This window comes from Sebastes umbrosus, chromosome 14 (genome assembly GCF_015220745.1).
Source record: "Sebastes umbrosus isolate fSebUmb1 chromosome 14, fSebUmb1.pri, whole genome shotgun sequence".
NCBI classification, from domain to species: domain Eukaryota; kingdom Metazoa; phylum Chordata; class Actinopteri; order Perciformes; family Sebastidae; genus Sebastes; species Sebastes umbrosus.
The window spans coordinates 17,137,550-17,156,028 of record NC_051282.1 but is presented as its reverse complement, the minus strand read 5'-3'; the positions used below and the strand labels follow the sequence as shown (position 1 = coordinate 17,156,028).

The window sequence follows — 18,479 nt, the reverse complement described above, 5'->3', positions numbered from 1 at the left end:
ATCTATCTATATAAAATGTATCTTTCTATGAATAATGTGTGTGTTTGTTTTTTTCCTCCCTTATTTTTTTGTATTTAATTTAGTATTTGTTTAGTTTAGTTTAGTTTAGTTTATTAGTTTATTATATCGTGGACAATCCCAATTAATTGACTGTAGCAATAACAGTAAAAAGGGCAGCTTTAGTCCCCGGCCCGATGACAATAGGCACCCTAAAAAGAACAATACATTACAGCACATTGATTAAAAGGAAAGAGTTAAGACAGAGAAGAAACAAGATAGATCAATAAAGATAAAAGAAAACAGTAAAACATCAGTACAATCATGCAGAGACAGCACATATAATCGAAACATACAATAAACATCAGTACAATCACATTCAGGGATGCAGACAGACAGCACATATAGACAGGCAGCATCCATGATCATGTTCGTTTGTTTTTAATTTTGTATTATTATTATTATTATTATTATTATTTTGATGAACATGTTAAAATTACTGTGAAAAAAATAATACAATTTCATTATAAAGAGAAAATTAAAAGAAGACAAAAGCAGTATTCTGTCCTACACTCTGATTGGCTCATGATGTCCCATTTGGGGGCGGGGCTTTCCATAATCAGGAAGTATGACGTAACATTTATTTTGGAAAATCGAAGTCGAGCCAGAGGTGACGGAAAAATGGAGCAAAACGTTCCGGATTATAAGGTATTTACTAGTTAATTACAACACTTTTACTGTCGGCATTTAACAGTATGAATGTTGACAACCTCCCTTCCTTTTGACTGTGACATTTTGTGTGAAACTAGTCGAGATTGCTGTCCCTGTTAGCTTATTGTTAATAGCTAGCTGTCTCTAGCTCCTCAATAACATGTTGTCATCTGTTGTGTAGCAGATATCTGTATCTATCTATAACCATACAGACATTATTACAATGTGCCAGCTAAGTCAGTCGATACTGGGTCATCATAGTAAAGTGTTTTCTGTTTCTGTGTGGCTCGTCTTCACCGTCTGACCTGACAGACCTGTAATCATGTGATCTGCTTCTGTCATTAACGAGCTCTTTGTTGTTGTTGTGTGGTTTTGTTTACCTGCCATATGTTAGCTATTTGATGAGTTATTTTAGGCCTAATCATATTCTTCTTTTGTTTTATGTGACGTTAAGATGACCTGATTTAAATGTACAATATTTAAATCACTCTATTTCCTCATTCACAACATCTCTATTAAAAGGCAGGAAAAGGGTTTTCAATATAGGCTCTATATACCTCTATATACACAAGCCAATCTGGCCATCCTAAAAAAAAATCAATCCTTTAAGCTTCACTGCTTAAATGTGCAGATGTGCTGCTTTTCTTTGTCATATATGATAGTATACTGAATATTTCTGGTTGGATAAAAGCCATTTCTTAGGCTGTGGCAGAAAAAAATAATAATCACAGTTTTTAATATTATATTTTTATCCCTGGTTTTTATTTTTTTCATTGACTTTTATTTATTGATTTTTAACTTTTATTGTTTTATTATTTTTTAGTATTGCAAACTTTCATTTATTATTGTTTATTTCTGGGGGTTTTATGTGAAGCACTTAAGGCTGCATGTTTGTATGAAAGGTGCTATATGACCTAACCTGCCACAGGTTAGCTATTTGATGAGTTACTTTAGGCCTAATCATATTCTTCTTTGTTTTATGTGATCAGTAATTAATTTTTTTTGTCTCTGGATATTTATTTGTTTATTATTTTCCTTTTTCTTTACCTTTCCTTCTTTTTTGGGTTAAATTGTCATGTCATCATACTGTTGTGTTATTTTGCCTGTATAAAATAAATAAATAGATGATGAAAATAATCAACACTTAACATGTTCCCATGACTGACACAAGCTAAAGTGAACCATCCAGTTATTTCAGCTTGCATTGTATGATTGATTTGGCTACTTAACATGTATGTGGGTCATTTTTTCTCCTCAGCTGATATTTGAGAAGGAGGGAGTGTACCTCCACACAAATGCCAAGCGGAGTAACCAGGACACAACTATCCCAGGGTTCATCCGCATTGTGGAACGGGTAAGCAAATCTGCGTGAGTCGTTAAGGTACAAATAGGGAAATCAAATAAACATTGGGATTATAAACATGCATTTGTTTTTAGGCCGGTGTGCCAGCTTTAGAGTGGAGCCCGCTAGAGGATGAGGGTCGCAGTGCCCCTGCTGTACTCTATACCAAAAAGGTCAGTGATCATCCGTTTGCTACACATGAAAACACATATGAAGTATTTTTACTATCTCAGATATAATTCCCATCAATCTTACTAATCAGGATGGAGAAGGAGGGGAGGAGGATACGAACTTTGACCCCGGGTATGAGCCAGACTGGGCAGTTATCAGCACAGTGAAGAAAGATCGAGAACACGTCCCAGTCAAAGACTCAGGTGGAGTTTACCCTTCTGTCACTTCTGGCAAACTAACCTCAAGAAAGGGTGTATGAAACTAAATGTTGCCTATAATATACTGCACGTCTTAATGCAAATATTTGTACATATTTCATATATCTTAAATTCTCATTTTCTTATTTTAGTATTTACTTATATTTCTTTACATGTATTGTGTTTATATTGTAGCATTATGTACATAATTTACATGTTACATACTTACATTCTTTATGTTTATACAAGAGAAACTGTAACGCCCCGATTTCCTCCCACGGATCAATAAAGTGTTTCTGTTTCTGATTTCGCCTGCAGGTCAGTGGTCGTTCTCTCTGCCTCTCTCGGAGCTATACTCTCTTCGGAGGGCTCGGTTCTCTTTGGGGCGAAACTTCCTGGTGCTGACTAGCCGAGGGGGCCACCCACTGCCTGCTCTGCACTTCCACAGAGGAGGAACCAGGGAGCTGTTTAGGGCCCTGCACCGTTACATCATCTTGGACCAGTACGTATCATCATCATCCTAAATCTAGCAGCACTTTCTGTCCTATTGTTACTGTAAACATTCATGTCATGACAGTTCTGGAAACAGCTATTTGTTGACAAATCACATGAGTATGAAAAACATCACATGGTTTCTGTTGTTATCATCAGGTCACCGGTTGACGGGCGGCTCTTCCTTGCCTACCCTCAGGACCCAGGCGCGCTCTCTCAGTCCTTCGATAAGCTGCAGCTCCTCGATGATGGAGGCTCCGATCTTGTTTCGGTAATTTACCTCTATCATAAAATCTTTATTGTTAGCTTGTTGATCAATACCAATGACTCACTGATCAAAGTCCCACTCTAGCCGATACTCTGTTTTGGAATCCCACTCCTAACCTCCCCTCACACTCCTATCTTTAGCCGCTCAGTAATGAAGCATGCCCAGCGTCGCAGCACATGATCGCTGTGTCCAAAACACAGTGGGAGTAGATGGACTCTATCAAGCGTGTTGCAATAGAGTGGATGACAAGTCGGCGTGATGACGTTTAGTAGTCTCATCTAGCCACTTGTTAGCAACTGCCTTTTTTAAGACACATAAAGGCTTCAAAATTCACAAGTGGGGTATTTACTGACGTATTTTATACCGTAGAACAAAACGTTAAAATCTTTTAAGCTTGTGTTAACCACAGACCTTATTTTTGGCATCTAACTATAACCCATTCAAAAAACCTACTGATTTCCAGACGAGGGAACCGGAAGTGCTAAAACTCATTTCTGGGTTTTAGGACTCATTTCTGTAGCGCTTTATTCTCTCTCAAAGTAGATAACCTCTACGTTTGTTCTTGTTTGTGATCCTGTTCTCTCTCTACCTGAACAGAGATTTATCCAGGACCCATACGCCACTACATTTGGTGGATTCTCCAAAGTCACCAATTTCTTCAAGGCGGCACTTCGACCTCCAGGGTCGCCCGCCCACCTACGTAATGCTCAGGATCCTAATTTGCCCCACCAGTCCGATGACGAGCCCGGCTTCGAACTCATCAACTGTGTAAGAGAAGGAAACAAAAAGAACAATTTAGAGCACACAGTTATGTCTAATACATAGAGATTACACATTGTTATAATGTTAAGGGACACAAGAATCTACATCAGTTGTTAATGTTTGCATCTGTGCTTCCATGAAGGGGGTAGAGCTTGGTCCCAGACCAAACGTAACCAGGGGACAACCGCTGAACAAATGGGACGAGTTTCTGGACCCAGAGGGGCGAGTGAAGAACCCAGAGAAGATCAGAGAGCTCGTATTCAGAGGGGTGAGACAGAAAATACAGTGACAGTATACCTCCTATGTGGAAGACACACGTTGTTTACTTTCCTCACCCCTCCATCTACCAGATTGTGCAGGTTTTCATGCCAGTCTTGTCTATTGCAGGGTGTCACACCCTCCCTGAGGAAGGAGGTGTGGAAGTTCCTCCTGGGCTTTTATCCGTGGAACAGCACTTTCAAGGAAAGAGAGGACATTCTGCGCTACAAAACGTTAGTGTTATTATTACTGCGCATGTTCTCCTAACTCTTTTTGATTGTTAAAGGAATAGTTCCACATTTTGGGAAATACGCTTCTTTCTTTTCTTGCTAAGAGTTAGATGAGGCCAAGAAATAGTCCCAGACAACAAACCTCACATAAAAACACAACTTCTCCTTTTTGCTCTTCAGATTTTGTACGAATTAAACAAACGAGATATAATGTGTTATAATAATATACGGTGAACTTTAAAGGTGTTAGTTGGAGTTTGTTACTTTAAGACAGAACCAGGATAGGTTTTCCCCCCCCTGTTTGCAGTCTTTGTGCTAAACTAAGCTAACCGACTGCTAGCTGTAGCTTCATATTTACCGTACAGACGGGAGAGTGGTATCAATCTTCTCATCTAATGCCAGCCTTATACCAAACAACTTTTCAATCGATTTCACTGTCACAGACACATTCCCAATGTGGGAATAAAATCATGAGTTTTGCTAGAGTTGTGGCGCGCTCCCGTGATCTCGATCGTTTGGTGTAAGGTGGTCATAAAACTCCGAGCCCAAGCTGCCTTAAGTTAGCCTTTCTCTCGTCTTGACTTTCCAAATAAAATCATGTTTAATATTATCCTAAGTTATTAGTCTTGGCTCATGCAAATAGTGAACATTGTCAACTCAACAACCAATAGATATGCTCTCTCCAGCACCAAAACAGGAAGTAACAAAGCGGGTAGACAGTAAACATAAAGGGGACTCTGGGGAGGTACAAGAACAAGTGTCAGTTCTCTTCTTCTGCTAAAAGCTGATTCTGTTTCTGCTCTATTGTTCAACAGGAGCAGGATGGCAAATAATCTCAAAAGGAATCTAGTTGTAGTCTTGCAAATCGTGACCCTGCAAGAACCCCAGTCTTTACAAAAATCGTATAGTCTGTGACTAAAAGCTGAGTGACTTAAAAGTCTTTTCTAAGTCTTCTAGTTTATATAATGGTAGGCAAGAAAGCGAATGAGCCTATTTCCCAAAAATGTCAAACTATTCCTTTAAGGTAGTCCACCTCTTTAAGGCCTTTGTGTGTCTGCAGGGACGAGTACTTCAGAATGAAGGTGCAGTGGAAGTCGGTCAGTGAAGAGCAGGAAATGAGGAACTCCCTCCTCAGAGGATACAGAAGCCTGATAGGTCAGCTTGTCAATCCGCCGTAAAACACAAGATCTGTTCATCGTATCAGTCAGCTGCCTGTGAGAGCTGCAGTAGATGTTGAAATTTTAAACTGTCTTTGTTCTGTCGTAACAGAGAGAGATGTCAGCAGAACAGACCGACACAATACGTTCTTCTCTGGTAACGATAATCCAGGACTGACTCTACTGCACGATGTGCTGATGACATACTGCATGTACAACTTTGATCTTGGTATGTATGTCTGAACAACAAAGGTGCACCAGTACTGAAAACAATCAGATGTAACAAAAATGAAAATGATTATTTATTTATAATGAATTAGCTGCTGTAATAAGAGCATAGCATGTCTTTAGTCATTAATTTGGTCAGATTATGTGCTTACTGGGGCTCTATAATCTTAATAATTATTAAGAATATTACAGTGACACTCATTTTTGGACAATAAGAACAGGCAGCAAGATACAAAAACATTTTAAAGATGTACTAAAATGAGACACAGATTATTATTCTCAGCACGTTCATATATAAAGAACAGTGTAGGAGGTTAGGTGTTTTAAAAGGTGGCTCTGCACATAGAGCATTAATAACACATACAGTAATAATATGTGGAAATAATTACACCTGTGACCTTCATCCTTCCCGTCTGTATACCCCAGTGCCTGCAGTAAACAGCAGTAGACTTTTTTTGTTCATTACAATCATCTTTTAGATAATTGAAGGGATGTTTTCGGTGACCATTCAGGCTGATTACATCAGGACAGCATGGGCACCCTGACCGGTTTGCGGCTACGCAGCCCCATACGCAACAAACTGAGTTGCACTGTGTGTTCTGACACCTTTCTATTGGAACAAGCAATCATTTTTTCAGCAATTTGAGCTACAGTAGCTCTTCTATTGGATCGGACAACACGGGCCAGCCTTCACTCCCCACGTGCATCAATGATCCTTGGGTCTGACCCTGTCGCCGGTTCACCGGTTTTCCTTCCTTGGACCACTTTTGGTAGGTCCTGACCACTGCAGACCGGGAACATCTCACAAGAGCTGCAGTTTTGGAGATGCTCTGACCCAGTCGTCTAGCCATCACGATTTGGCCCTTGACAAAGTCGCTCACATCCTTACGCTTGCCCATTTTTTCTGCTTCCAACACAAAGTTCAAAGTTCAAAATGTTCACTTGCTGCCAGGTGCCATTGTAACGAGATAATCAATGTTATTCACTTCACCTGTCAGTGGTCTTAATGTTATGGCTGATCGGTGCATATCCATGTCACCCTGACACTTTTGTTTCCATCTGTCCAGGTTATGTCCAGGGGATGAGTGACCTCCTTTCTCCTCTCCTGTTCATCACCCAGAACGAGGTGGAGTCCTTCTGGTGTCTGACAGGCTTCATGGAGCTGGTGGTTAGTAGAAATGTCTCACTTTTTCTGTGACCTTTGAATTTCAGGCTGTACAGTTGTGTTACTGTGTTACAGGAAGCGTAGACTACAGCTGCAAACAGAAAGTTTGACTCAAAGCTTAGATTGTTGCTGCTTCGTGCGGTCAGTTAAATGATTCCTGTGTGGTGACTTAATGCTTCATCAGCAGTTCTGATTTAACTGAAAGCAGGAAGCACACATTGTTAAATTTACAGCAGTTTCATTGTGGTTTGGATGCCTTTTGCTGTGATTTCTGTTAAGGTTTCAAACTGAATAGGTCATATAAATAGCAGTTTTTTGATGTGTGCAGTGACTTAACAAGTCTGTCCTCATTTCCTCTGCAGCACCAGAACTTTGAAGAGTCTCAGGAGGCCATGAAGCAGCAGCTCCTTCAGCTCAGTATCCTGCTGAAGGCTCTGGACCCGGAGCTATGTGACTTCCTGGGTTAGTCAGCTAATACTCACCCAGTCACACTGGATTAGATTAAAATAAAGTCCTGAGGCAGAGCTGGGAACAAGTTATTAGGATAATGCAACAAAAAGTAGGGCAAGGATATGGATTAGAATCTATTAATTATGATGTATAAAAGTATACACATATACAGCATCTGCAGAATGGGTGTACACTATGTTGATATGCATGATAAGATTGAAAATGTATGCTGCTAAATAAGAGGAAATTCATGAATTCACAGGATACAGGGTATGTAAAATATGCAAGACCTAACTCTCGATATTACTTATTTTCAAGGAGCTCATTTCTCTTTTTTGTTGGCCACTAAACTAAATTGAAACATATATATTTCTTCTGTCCATCAGACTCTCAGGACAGCGGCTCTCTGTGCTTCTGTTTCCGCTGGCTGCTCATCTGGTTCAAGAGAGAGTTTTCCTTTGAGGACATCCTTATCATGTGGGAGGTGAGTGCACCACAGCTGCTTTTACTTATATTCATGAATATTTTTATGATACTAAAACAACTAAAGTACAGTCAGGATGGATCGCCTTGATGATGTTAAGCTTCATATGCAAACATGCATGATTTTTGAATGATTTAAAGGCTGTATGTTCAAAAAAGTTATTTTCTTGTGTTCACTCGTCATTCATTGGTATATCTGTTGATCCCTTACTCTGGAAATTAGCAAGCAATAATCATGATCAAAACAAATGAACTGCTGGTAAAATAAACATAGTGTCCATATACATTGATTGCTGTTGGTATGAATGAATTCTGTAAACTTCATTTTTTGCAATTGCATTTATAGTATTAACTTAGATGTGATGATAAAGGCTTCGAGAGTCTGGAAATTTCAGGTTCAAGTACATTGAAGGTACTTGAAAAGTGCTTGAATTTTACTCTTAAAAATCTGTACGAACCCTGCGTTAATAACATTTGACTTTTATTGAGGTATCTTCTTGATTTATTTATTGAAAATAATAAATAGTGTAATTATGTATCTTATCTAGCTAACTTAATTTACAAGTATTGTTTCGTAAAACATCCTTTTCCTTCCTCAGGTCCTCTGGAGTCGTCTGCCATGTGACAACTTCCACCTGCTGATCGCCTGTTCAATCCTGGAGTCCCAGAGAGGAGAGCTGATCGGCTCAGACCACGACTTTAACACTATTCTCAAGGTGAGTACTGTACATGTGTGTGTGTGTGTTTGTGTTTGTGAGACAGGAAGTGAGTTACTTTGTCTGTAACTATACACTCATCTGTGTCCACATTGTGAATGCTCCTCAGCACATTAATGAGCTGACGATGAAGTTGGACCTGCAGACTGTTCTGGAAGGAGCAGAGGCCATCTACCTACAGCTGACTCAGTGCAAGGTAAGAGCTGCTTCATGGGCCAATAAGATCCAACATAGAGTCAAGTATGAGTCTCAGTGGATATAATGAAGAGCAAACATGTACCTGTATTTTAAAAGCTAAATATAACCCGTGAGTAACCCTGTCCTCTAACCTCCTGTCCTCCTCAGGAGATTCCCCTGAAAGTGCTGCAGGTCCTGGGTCTCTACGTCCCCTCCAGCTCCGAGGAGGACAGCCCAGACTCCCAGGCCAGTGAGACACAACGCCTCCTCTGCGAGTCCCAGGCAGGAGCTGCTGCCTCTGATTCAGCATGCGTTCCCACCTCTCCTTAAATGTGCAGATCAGCTGGTGGACTGATGTATGGACGATCTTTATATATGAAGAAAGAGATATATATAAATATAGACTGTATATGATCAAATGAGAAGGAATGCAGACTGTTTGGTGAAGACTGTTGTTACTATTTGTCAGAGGCAGGGGGCGGTGTTGAGGTTTTTTTTTCGTTTAAAGTACCCATGAGTGTTACAGTTTAAGATGTTCTAGAAACACTATAGCCTTACCTGCAGTGCTCCTTTTCTTTGTGTATGTCGCCACTTGTTTACATGTCCTATGTCTTTGCTAAAGAGTACTGCCCTCCTTTCTTACTCTCCGTGCTGCTCTTTTACCTTTTCACAAGTTATTTAATAATCATCTGTGCTTGTCCTCTCAGTGCGTTTTATTATGCGTCCCCTTGCCACTGCTCCTTTTACAAAGGGAAGAAGATGAAGGATAAACTCACTGGCAGCACCTTGTTAGTACTGTACGATGCCATTCCAGCCCTATGCAAACTTTATTGCATGCCTTATAGTTTTCACACGTGTGGCGTGGTAATATTTTAAGCCTTGTAATTATCTACATGAAGTCATAATGTTTTCATCTGCTGATTATTTCCAAATAAATGGTTGAATCTTAACAAAGCAGGGTATTTATATTTTTCATTTCACTTACTATTCTGCACATCTACTCACAGCAAGGATCTGATTTATTTATTTACAAGTACAGACCAGTAGCACATATTAGAACAAACAAAATATTAGAAACGTCTCTCTGTGTAATGCAATACAATTGGACAACACCACTAATTAAAGTTGAATCAACTCCTCTTTAAAACTGTCTCAACAAGAACATTATAACCTTTATGAAGGAAGCTTTTATTACAGGCTTGTTGAATTAGACTGCTTTAGTTTTAGCTGGGTGTACCTAATAAACTGGCATCTGAGTGTAAAGCCTAAGCCAGTTTGCCATACCAGTCCCTGGATGGGCCCTTATACAGATACATAAAACTCAACAAGAAAATATATAGAAAAAACGCACAAAAAAAACACAAAATAACACAAATCGACATAAGAAAACAATCCAAACGGCATAAATTAAAAACAAACAAACATACAAAACACAAACAATAACACTGGATCATTCATGACTGATGTCTCTTTAAAATCTCTTTCACTTTCTTGGTGCATGATGAACCAAGAAGTTCATCATATTGATCCTCTGAACAGAGAAAGTCGTCTGTCCAAAGGAGGTTTTCCAAAAGACCAGAAGCCCTGAGAGGTACCACCATGTCTCACTGAGGGAGCCTGGTTATTTACACATGTATGTATGAGTTAAATATGAGCAACTTTAGGCAAGGCATGTTTATTTATATAGCAAATTTCAGCAACAACGCATTCAAAGCGCTTTAAATAAAATATAAAACATTAAAAGCATCAAGAAACACATGATAAAAGATGAAATAAGATTAAAAAATAAAATAAAATGAAATAAAATGTATAACACAAGATGGAAAATAAAACCCACTGAATAATAATAATAATACTTAAGTTATAGAGAACTTATAAACCACTTTTAAGACCAAGAGAATAGTAATAATCAAAACTTATTAAGGGTAACACTTAATGTTAACCCCCCTATAAGCAAAGTCTTTAATAACTGGGTTATAACACTATAATGGAAGCAGATTTTATTGATTTGACTCCCCTGCGAAGCATCCATAACTGGTATATAAACAGAAAATATATGACGACATAAAAGTTGTTATTGTATAGAATTTGTCTTCATAGGAGAAGTTATAATTGTTGAAAATATTGTACATTAATAAACACTTAAAGCTGCATTATAATGTGCTTTTAAAGAATTACTGCTTAGATGATTTATACATTATGATATATGAGGAAATTATGATAAAATTTAAAAAAAAAAATGATTTCTGAAATTGTAATGATCCCAGTGGTGTAACAGTATAAACAGTATGTGTTTATGTAGCGTGTTAACTTGTGAACTGGTTAAACTTTGTCCCCTCCCCTCTCCTCCCCTCTCCCCTAACCCCCCTGTCGCCAGCAGGTGTCTGTGTGAGGTGAATGGCTGAGAGAAAATAGGACCTCTGTTCTCCTCTGTCCCGGGAAATGAGCTGGAAAATGAGGGGCGGGGAACCACACCCCCTTCTCAGGACCTCTTTTGGCTCGCCGCTGTCTCTTTCCCCCTCCGTCAGTGTTGTTTGAATACAGCTGCGACATATGAATTTAGCAGGGTGCTTAAACAGGCCCACGATCTGTCACCCTGTTCCTCTTCCTCCCTCCGTCCACCCCAACCTGACCTCCAGAGACAAACTCACTCAGCCCTTCATTCAAACTCAATCTGCTTTCAGCCTGTTTTATAGGCAAGGGCCTTGTCGACAGCTTTAAACCCCATATACTCTCACTAATGCTACAATCGACTGAGTGTTAGAGGATTAGGCTCTCTTCATGTTGTCATTATGCTGGCTGTCTTAGAAAAGCTCTTATCTGCAGTAGATGATGATGTGACTCAAAGTCTGATGCCCTCTGAGCTGGAGGTTTGAGCCGTGGGTTTAGTATGACACTTTGTATGTGTCTCGAGGTGTGTTTATGTGTGGTGATTTTACAGGTTTCATTATTATTTAGTCACTAGTTGTCTTTTATTTCGATTAAATTTAACTTAAACACTCTCACAAGAGGAATGGAGATGAGTATAAATGACATACAAGAGTTCATCCTCCTCTTCAGGCTGATTTACACCTTTATAAGAGAAACATTGTGCTATTAGTCAGTGAGATTATCGGTGAGCAGCCGTCCTCACTGTCAGACAATTTTATTAGAAGAGTCCAGAGAAAGGCAAACATAACTGACATTCATATCCGTCTCTTAAATAAAGAGTTTGAGCTGCTTCCTATAAACTCTCCAGGACCAGGTGCAATAAATTCAAACATTACTTTTTACTATGTACATTAAAATCTCTTAATATGCACCCTTTGTAGTTACCAAAAGACCCTGTCCTTGTCTTATTTTTTTTAATGTGTTCTTATTTACTGGTTTTACCTGTTTCTATTTACAGTTTTTAATTGTATTAACTAGGGCCAAAGACATTCTTAGTCGACTAACACGACTTTAACAACTAATCGATTAGTTGATTTAATCGACAGATCTGTAAATCTGAGTTTCACCGCAAAGAATCCCACAAAAGCACCACTTTAAATCTTGTGTTTACCAGAGATGTGCTCACAAGTTTCTTGGAAAAAAGTCATGCAGCATGAAAAAAGCATGAAAAACAACTAATCGGCTAAAGAAATCTTAGTCCACTAAGACCAAAACAACCAATATATTTAACTAACGACTAAGAGGCGGCAGCCCTACTATTTACTGTTATTGTTACTCTTTCTGTGTCATATTTCTTTTTTAATTTCCGATATTTAATCTGTTTAACTGATGGATGAGTCTATTGTTGTCATGCTGCAAGTCAAATTTTCCGATGTGGGACAATAAAGACTGAATTGAACTATTCCAGTAAAGTAAATATTTGCACATATAAAAGTCAAATCAGAGCATGAGGACATGAATTAATAATTCCATGAGGTGGCACTTGTTGGAACTGGACTTTTTGTTGCAGACATGCTGAACCCAAGTGGGTTTTACTTATTTAAAAGCAGGAATTCCAGCTATGCATCAGAAACTGTGTCCATATGGCAGCTACCTGCTGTTCTGTTCTGTCAGTCTTCAGAGCTACAATCACATTCACAAATTAAAACTTTTTATTTTTGAATTAATATAATTAAAGATTTTTCTTTTAGGGTGGATTTTCCATTCGTAAAATGCGAAATACAGTTTTCGTTAATGTTGTTGGGTGTTTAATATAGTACACCATCCTTTAGTTAAGTTCTCATTTTTTAGGTTAGGTTACAACCTGTTAACACACTGGCAATAAAAAACTATTTATATGTGAAAAAAGTTACATACAGTCCCTTTAAAGTTAATAACTTCATTAAATTCATTATAATCTTTCTATTAAATATAGTATAGTTCCAAATGTTCTTCTCAAATATCATGTCAAATTTCATTTATTTAACTTTTTACTCCTGAATGTACGCTCATAGCTAGTGAAAACGGCCACCAGCTCCACTTTGAATAGAATGAATTATTGATGCTCAGCTGAAATCAAGTGTCAGTGAGGCCGACGTCTATTTAACTTCTATTGGAAACATGAGCTGCCATTGATGCCTGAATGTGTGAAGGGCCACCTGTAATGACTGTCAAATACAATCTGTATTCTCCACTGAGGAGTGCGACCCCATTGTGACCGTCAGAGGAGTCCCCCGAGAGGGTGCTGCTGTGAAAAGTGTGTCTATCCACCCCATGAATGTGTGTGTGAGGAGCCAGCAGCAGGCAGAAGGCCAGGGGCTGTTGTCTGACACTGATTTGTAAAGGGAGACAATACGGCTCATTGACCTGCCCGGCTCCACTGTCTGTTGCACATACCTCGCCCAGCCCTCCCCGGTGGCTGCGCTGCTCTTTAAACACCAGCAGCAGATTGCCACATGGAGGGCGGGGGGCAGAGGGCCACAGGTTGCTTTGACAATGAGAAACCTCAGAGGAGACGAGACAGAGACAAGAAACATAAATATACAATAAAAAAAAATACAATGAAAATATAAAAAAAATAATATTATTACTATTTTAAAATATGTAACTATTGATCTTATATCATTGTTGGGTATTTTATTTCATTTATCTTTCAAATTATTTTATTTGCCTCGTTGCAGTCCTGAAATGTTTCAATCCTGGTTTAACCATGTAAAACACATTATAACTTTATTTTGAAAATTGATGTACAAATAAAGCTTATCATAACTATATTTTCTTATCTATCCTATGATAAGAAATATAGTATCAATATAGTATTAGAGGCCAGGTCATACTGTTTACACTGGTGGTTCCCAACTTTCAGGCTTGTAATTTCTTGTGACAAAACTAAATCTGTTGGCGTCCCCTCATCACAAGGCTACAACTAATGATTGTTGTTATCATCGATTAACCTGACAATTATGTTTTTGATCAGTTGATTCATTGTTTGGTTTAGATTTATGTTTTTTTTTTACATACAGCTCCTTCATGTTTTTAGGTTGTGTGAAATAGTTTTGTAAAGTTTTGCTGTTTAAGAAAAGTCAGAAAATAATGAATAAATGTCTGACACAATTTCCCAGAGCTCAAGGTGACGTCTTCAAACAGCTGGTTTTCTCCAAAAAAAAAAAAAAACAGTCCAAAATCCAAAGATGATTAATTTACTCTCATACATAAAAACCGAAAAATATCACATTTGAGAAGTTGGAACCAGCAAATTTGGGTCATATTTCAAAAAATATTTGAATGATTAATCAATTATCAGAATTGTTGCTGATTGATTTTATGTTTTTTGAATAATCTATCAAATTAATAATTATTTCAACTCTATTTACCTTAAAGATCCGGGAAATGTCTAAAAATATGAACAGAATTTTTTGCAATTTTTGCAGAAATATGTAAATATTATTTTCCTAATTTATCTTGTAACTCCAAGTTTGAAAACCACTTTTAGTTTTTTTATTATCAGAAATCCCAACTGGGATAATTGTATAAGTATTGCAATTGTAATTATCAAAGAAACAAATGTAATAATATGTATTTATGGCTGACTATCTTTAAAGACAAACATAACTGAATAAATGGTAAATTTAATAAATATCTCTTCATCGAACAGCAGCAGGATTTAACATCCAGCCAGACTTTGACATATTTCCTCTGGTTGTAAACAAACACCGTCCTCCTCCTTTTGTCATCCATTCCCATTGTCAGAGTCTGGATATGACCTTTTCTCTCCCCTCTCTGCCTCTCTCCCCTCATAGCCTTTTCTTTTCCTCCCTTCTCTCTTTCACTGTCGAAGACAAGCTGTTGCTCGGTCCCTGAGGGCCACTCCCTCACTTGTCTGCTCCTCTTTCCTCCCCCCTCTGCCTCCCTCTCTCCCCTGCTCTCCTCCATTCTCCCTCTCCCCACCTGTTGAAGCAATTGTTGCACTCACCATATTGTTGTCTTCTTATTATTTTATGTCACTCACGAGGGTCCACGCCCCTTTCTACGCTCTCTTTCCTCCCCTCTGTGCCACTCCCTCTCTCCCTCTCCCTCTCTCTCCCTGCTGGGTATAAAAGTCAGAGACAAAAGTTGAGCAGTGAGATTCAACAGAGCACCACAGGAAGCCAAAACTACCTCAACTAAGAAAAAGGATTTCACAGCTTCCTGTTTATCTGCAAAGCACCCAGCTTCCTCAGGTGACAGAGGGACACTAGCTGCTGTCTTTCTTCCCCATTTGGACATAAACAAGCTCATATTTTACCCAGCAGGCCATGCAGATGGACAGAGGCATGTCTGTGTCTCTGTGGTGTGAGGAGGTGGAGGATGACCAGAGTCAGGACAAGGGTCAGGACCAGAGCCCGACTGAGGCCCAGGTCCAGGCCCAGAGCCAGACTGAGCCCCAGGCCCAGGGCCACATCGTGGGCTCGTCTCAGCTGCGAGCCGCCTGGGACCCCAGCGTGTCCGGGCACCGTGTGATCCAGAGGCTGCTCCATGTGGAGGAGAGGTACATGCCCTCCATGCTCTACATCACCCTTATCCAGCGGGAGCCAGAGCGCAGGGAGGAGCTCGCCAAATGGGCCCTGGAGGTATGAATCTCTCCCCGCGGTGCTGGATGAGTTATGTCATCATCACAGCAGCTGTGACAGTGATGCCTCACATCTTCTTTTTCTCTCCTCTCCAGGTGTGCTGTGAGTGTGGCTGTGATGAGGCTGTGTTCCCCCTGTCTGTCTCTCTGATGGACAGGTTCCTGTCTGCCTCTTTGTCTATACCTGTCTCACCGTACTGCCTGGCTGCTGGATGCATCCTCATCGCCTCCAAACTCACAGAGTGTGACAACGTCACGGCTGACATGCTCTGTGCTGCAGCTGAATACAGCTTCCAGCCGTCCAACCTGCGGGTGAGTCAGTGAATCAGTCACATAGCATCCACACATGTGGTGCTCATACATTTACAGTGGGATTAAAGGATTAATCAACAAATAATATCACACAGTTTTGACTCAGTTCTTCAATTCAATATTGGTGCTTTCATCAAATTTAGAATTTAAAATTGGGGTAAATGAGGAAACTCACTGAACTCTGAGTGCAGACGTTAAAGGGCACATATGCTCATTTTCAGGTTCCTACTTTGGGGTTATAGGAGAACATGTTTACATGCTTTAATGTTTTCTGATCTAGACAGCCCACCAAAAAAACTGACAGGGTTGTCTTATTCCCCAGTTTGTGAATTGGAAGGCACTCCAGATACCAAAATGTATGAGCATATTTAAGATATATCAAAATATAGGCCTATCAATAGGCTAAATAAATCCCTTATGATATCTCCTCTCACATCACAATGTCTGTATTATAACAATATTACACAATCATCTCTAAACGCATCTGTTTTCCCTCCATCAGGAGATGGAGCGTGTCATCCTCGCCACCCTCCGGTGGGACACAGCAGCAGTGACTCCGCAGGACTTCCTCCCACATTTTCTTGCCTCCATGGGGGAGAGAGGAGATGGACACAGCGGTGACTCTGAGGAGGGGCTGCTCTCCACCCTGCGGCGGCACAGCGACACGCTGGCGGCCATGTGTGCGTGTGACTCCCGCTTTCTGGGAGCAACACCGTCACTTGTTGCTGCAGCATCACTAAACTGTGCTCTGAGGGGTCTGGGCACCAGGGGGCCCATTCAGCTGGCTGTGATGAGTGAAGCACTGGCGAAGCTCTGCCAGACTGACCTGGTGAGTACACCTGCAAAATCTGCACATTTATCTGATTTGATCACATTTAGAGTAAGAATTTTGTTTTTGCAGGGATGAGAGTTGCAAGAATAATCAGTTTTAAGCAAACAGACTCAGAATACTTGTGTTTTGAGGGACCTGCTTTGTTTTACAGTCTTTGCATCTATGACAAAAATCATGTATTCTCATTTATGTCTTGCATCCCAGGTAGTGCTGGAGTGCTACAGTGACATGATCGAATATGCCCTCCAACAGCGGCTGAGGAGTGGGCTCCAGCAGGGCCCCATGGAGAAGGATGAAGAGGTGGAGACCGAAAGGCCCGGGACACCTACTGACATGAGAGAGATTGATTTCTAAACACTGAATCAATTGTTGCATTGAAAGTGTGAATCAATCAAAAACCTTTCATCAAAGTTCATCAGTCAAACTGATATAAATTTATCATGACCTCATAATGCTCTGACATGTTTTGATACTTTAAAATTATTTTATTGAGTGACTGTTAATTTATTTTTTGACTTTATTTATTTGTGAACAATTTTTGCAACCTTGTGTTTTGCATGTGCCATATTTAATTATCTATTTCTATTAATTATATTGTAGGCCTTAGATGTTATTTTTTTATGCATAATATTTATACCTTTTATTTATTATCACGTGCAATTGTTGGCTCTTTCGATGTTAATTTATTTTCAACTTGCCAAGACTTTGTGTTTGTGTACTGAATTAAATATACAACAAATATATTTTTCAAAGCAATTAAACGTTTAAAACGTTTGTACATAATATGTTTTGTGTTATTTCGTGTGTTATTTATTTACCAATAATGCGGCATTCACTAACTACTCATAGGGTAGTACTTCCGAGATTTAAGATTATGTGACAATTCATCTAGTTTTGGTGAGACATAATTACCACCTTAAAGAAAAGTGACAATTGTTGTTTTCTTTTAAAATCGAGGGTTTCTGACTTATTTTTAGCCGTAGTACGATAAAAAATAAAACATTAATCTGATAGAAATGGGATATATATCTACCAAAGGAAATTCCTCCATTATTTCCGACAGTACGTGAAGGCAGCATATTGGTCCAGCGCTGCATTTTCTAGTGATGGGAATTTAGGCTCTTTTTAGTGAGCCAGATCATTTGGCTCAGCTCACCAAGAAGAGCCGGCTCTTTCGGCTCCCAAAAGGCTCTTCGTTTTACCACTTCTGCCTTTTATAGTTCAGCCAAATTTAGCGCTGTTTTGACCTATGATTAGCATGTGTTCACATATATCACTTAAATTATTCAATATAATTATACTAATCCTTATAATTTCCAGAATACCATCATTTTACATGCTGCTTCATTACCGCGCATACACTCCTCTCTCTTTCTCTCCTCCTCTACTCCTGCTCTGTAACTGTAGACCATCAGCCGCGCACCCCCGCCCCTCCCTGCTTGAGGGTATGATTGTTGTCTGTCATCACCTGATTGAAGATCATCCTATCATTCTGCCTTGAATTAATAAAAAA

At 39.4% G+C, this 18,479-nt stretch overlaps 2 protein-coding genes across 2 annotated transcripts; both read left to right on the top strand.

Annotated features, from left to right (window-relative positions):
- The first annotated feature begins 585 nt into the window (after nucleotides 1-585).
- On the top strand, nucleotides 586-9,754 carry tbc1d17 (TBC1 domain family, member 17). Its single transcript, XM_037792820.1, has 17 exons — nucleotides 586-705; nucleotides 1,967-2,062; nucleotides 2,146-2,223; nucleotides 2,313-2,424; nucleotides 2,737-2,920; nucleotides 3,070-3,181; nucleotides 3,776-3,946; nucleotides 4,083-4,208; nucleotides 4,328-4,431; nucleotides 5,489-5,583; nucleotides 5,698-5,814; nucleotides 6,881-6,981; nucleotides 7,341-7,440; nucleotides 7,815-7,912; nucleotides 8,511-8,627; nucleotides 8,737-8,823; nucleotides 8,973-9,754. The coding sequence occupies exons 1-17, from the start codon at nucleotides 586-588 to the stop codon at nucleotides 9,132-9,134; spliced, it is 1,980 nt and encodes a 659-aa protein (XP_037648748.1). The 3' UTR covers nucleotides 9,135-9,754.
- Nucleotides 9,755-15,526: 5,772 nt separating this feature from the next.
- ccndx (cyclin Dx) lies at nucleotides 15,527-17,320 on the top strand. The gene is made up of 5 exons (XM_037793637.1): nucleotides 15,527-15,610; nucleotides 15,671-15,823; nucleotides 15,919-16,134; nucleotides 16,637-16,967; nucleotides 17,175-17,320. Exons 1-5 carry the CDS (start codon nucleotides 15,527-15,529, stop codon nucleotides 17,318-17,320), a joined length of 930 nt encoding a protein of 309 aa, XP_037649565.1.
- Nucleotides 17,321-18,479: the final 1,159 nt, after the last annotated feature.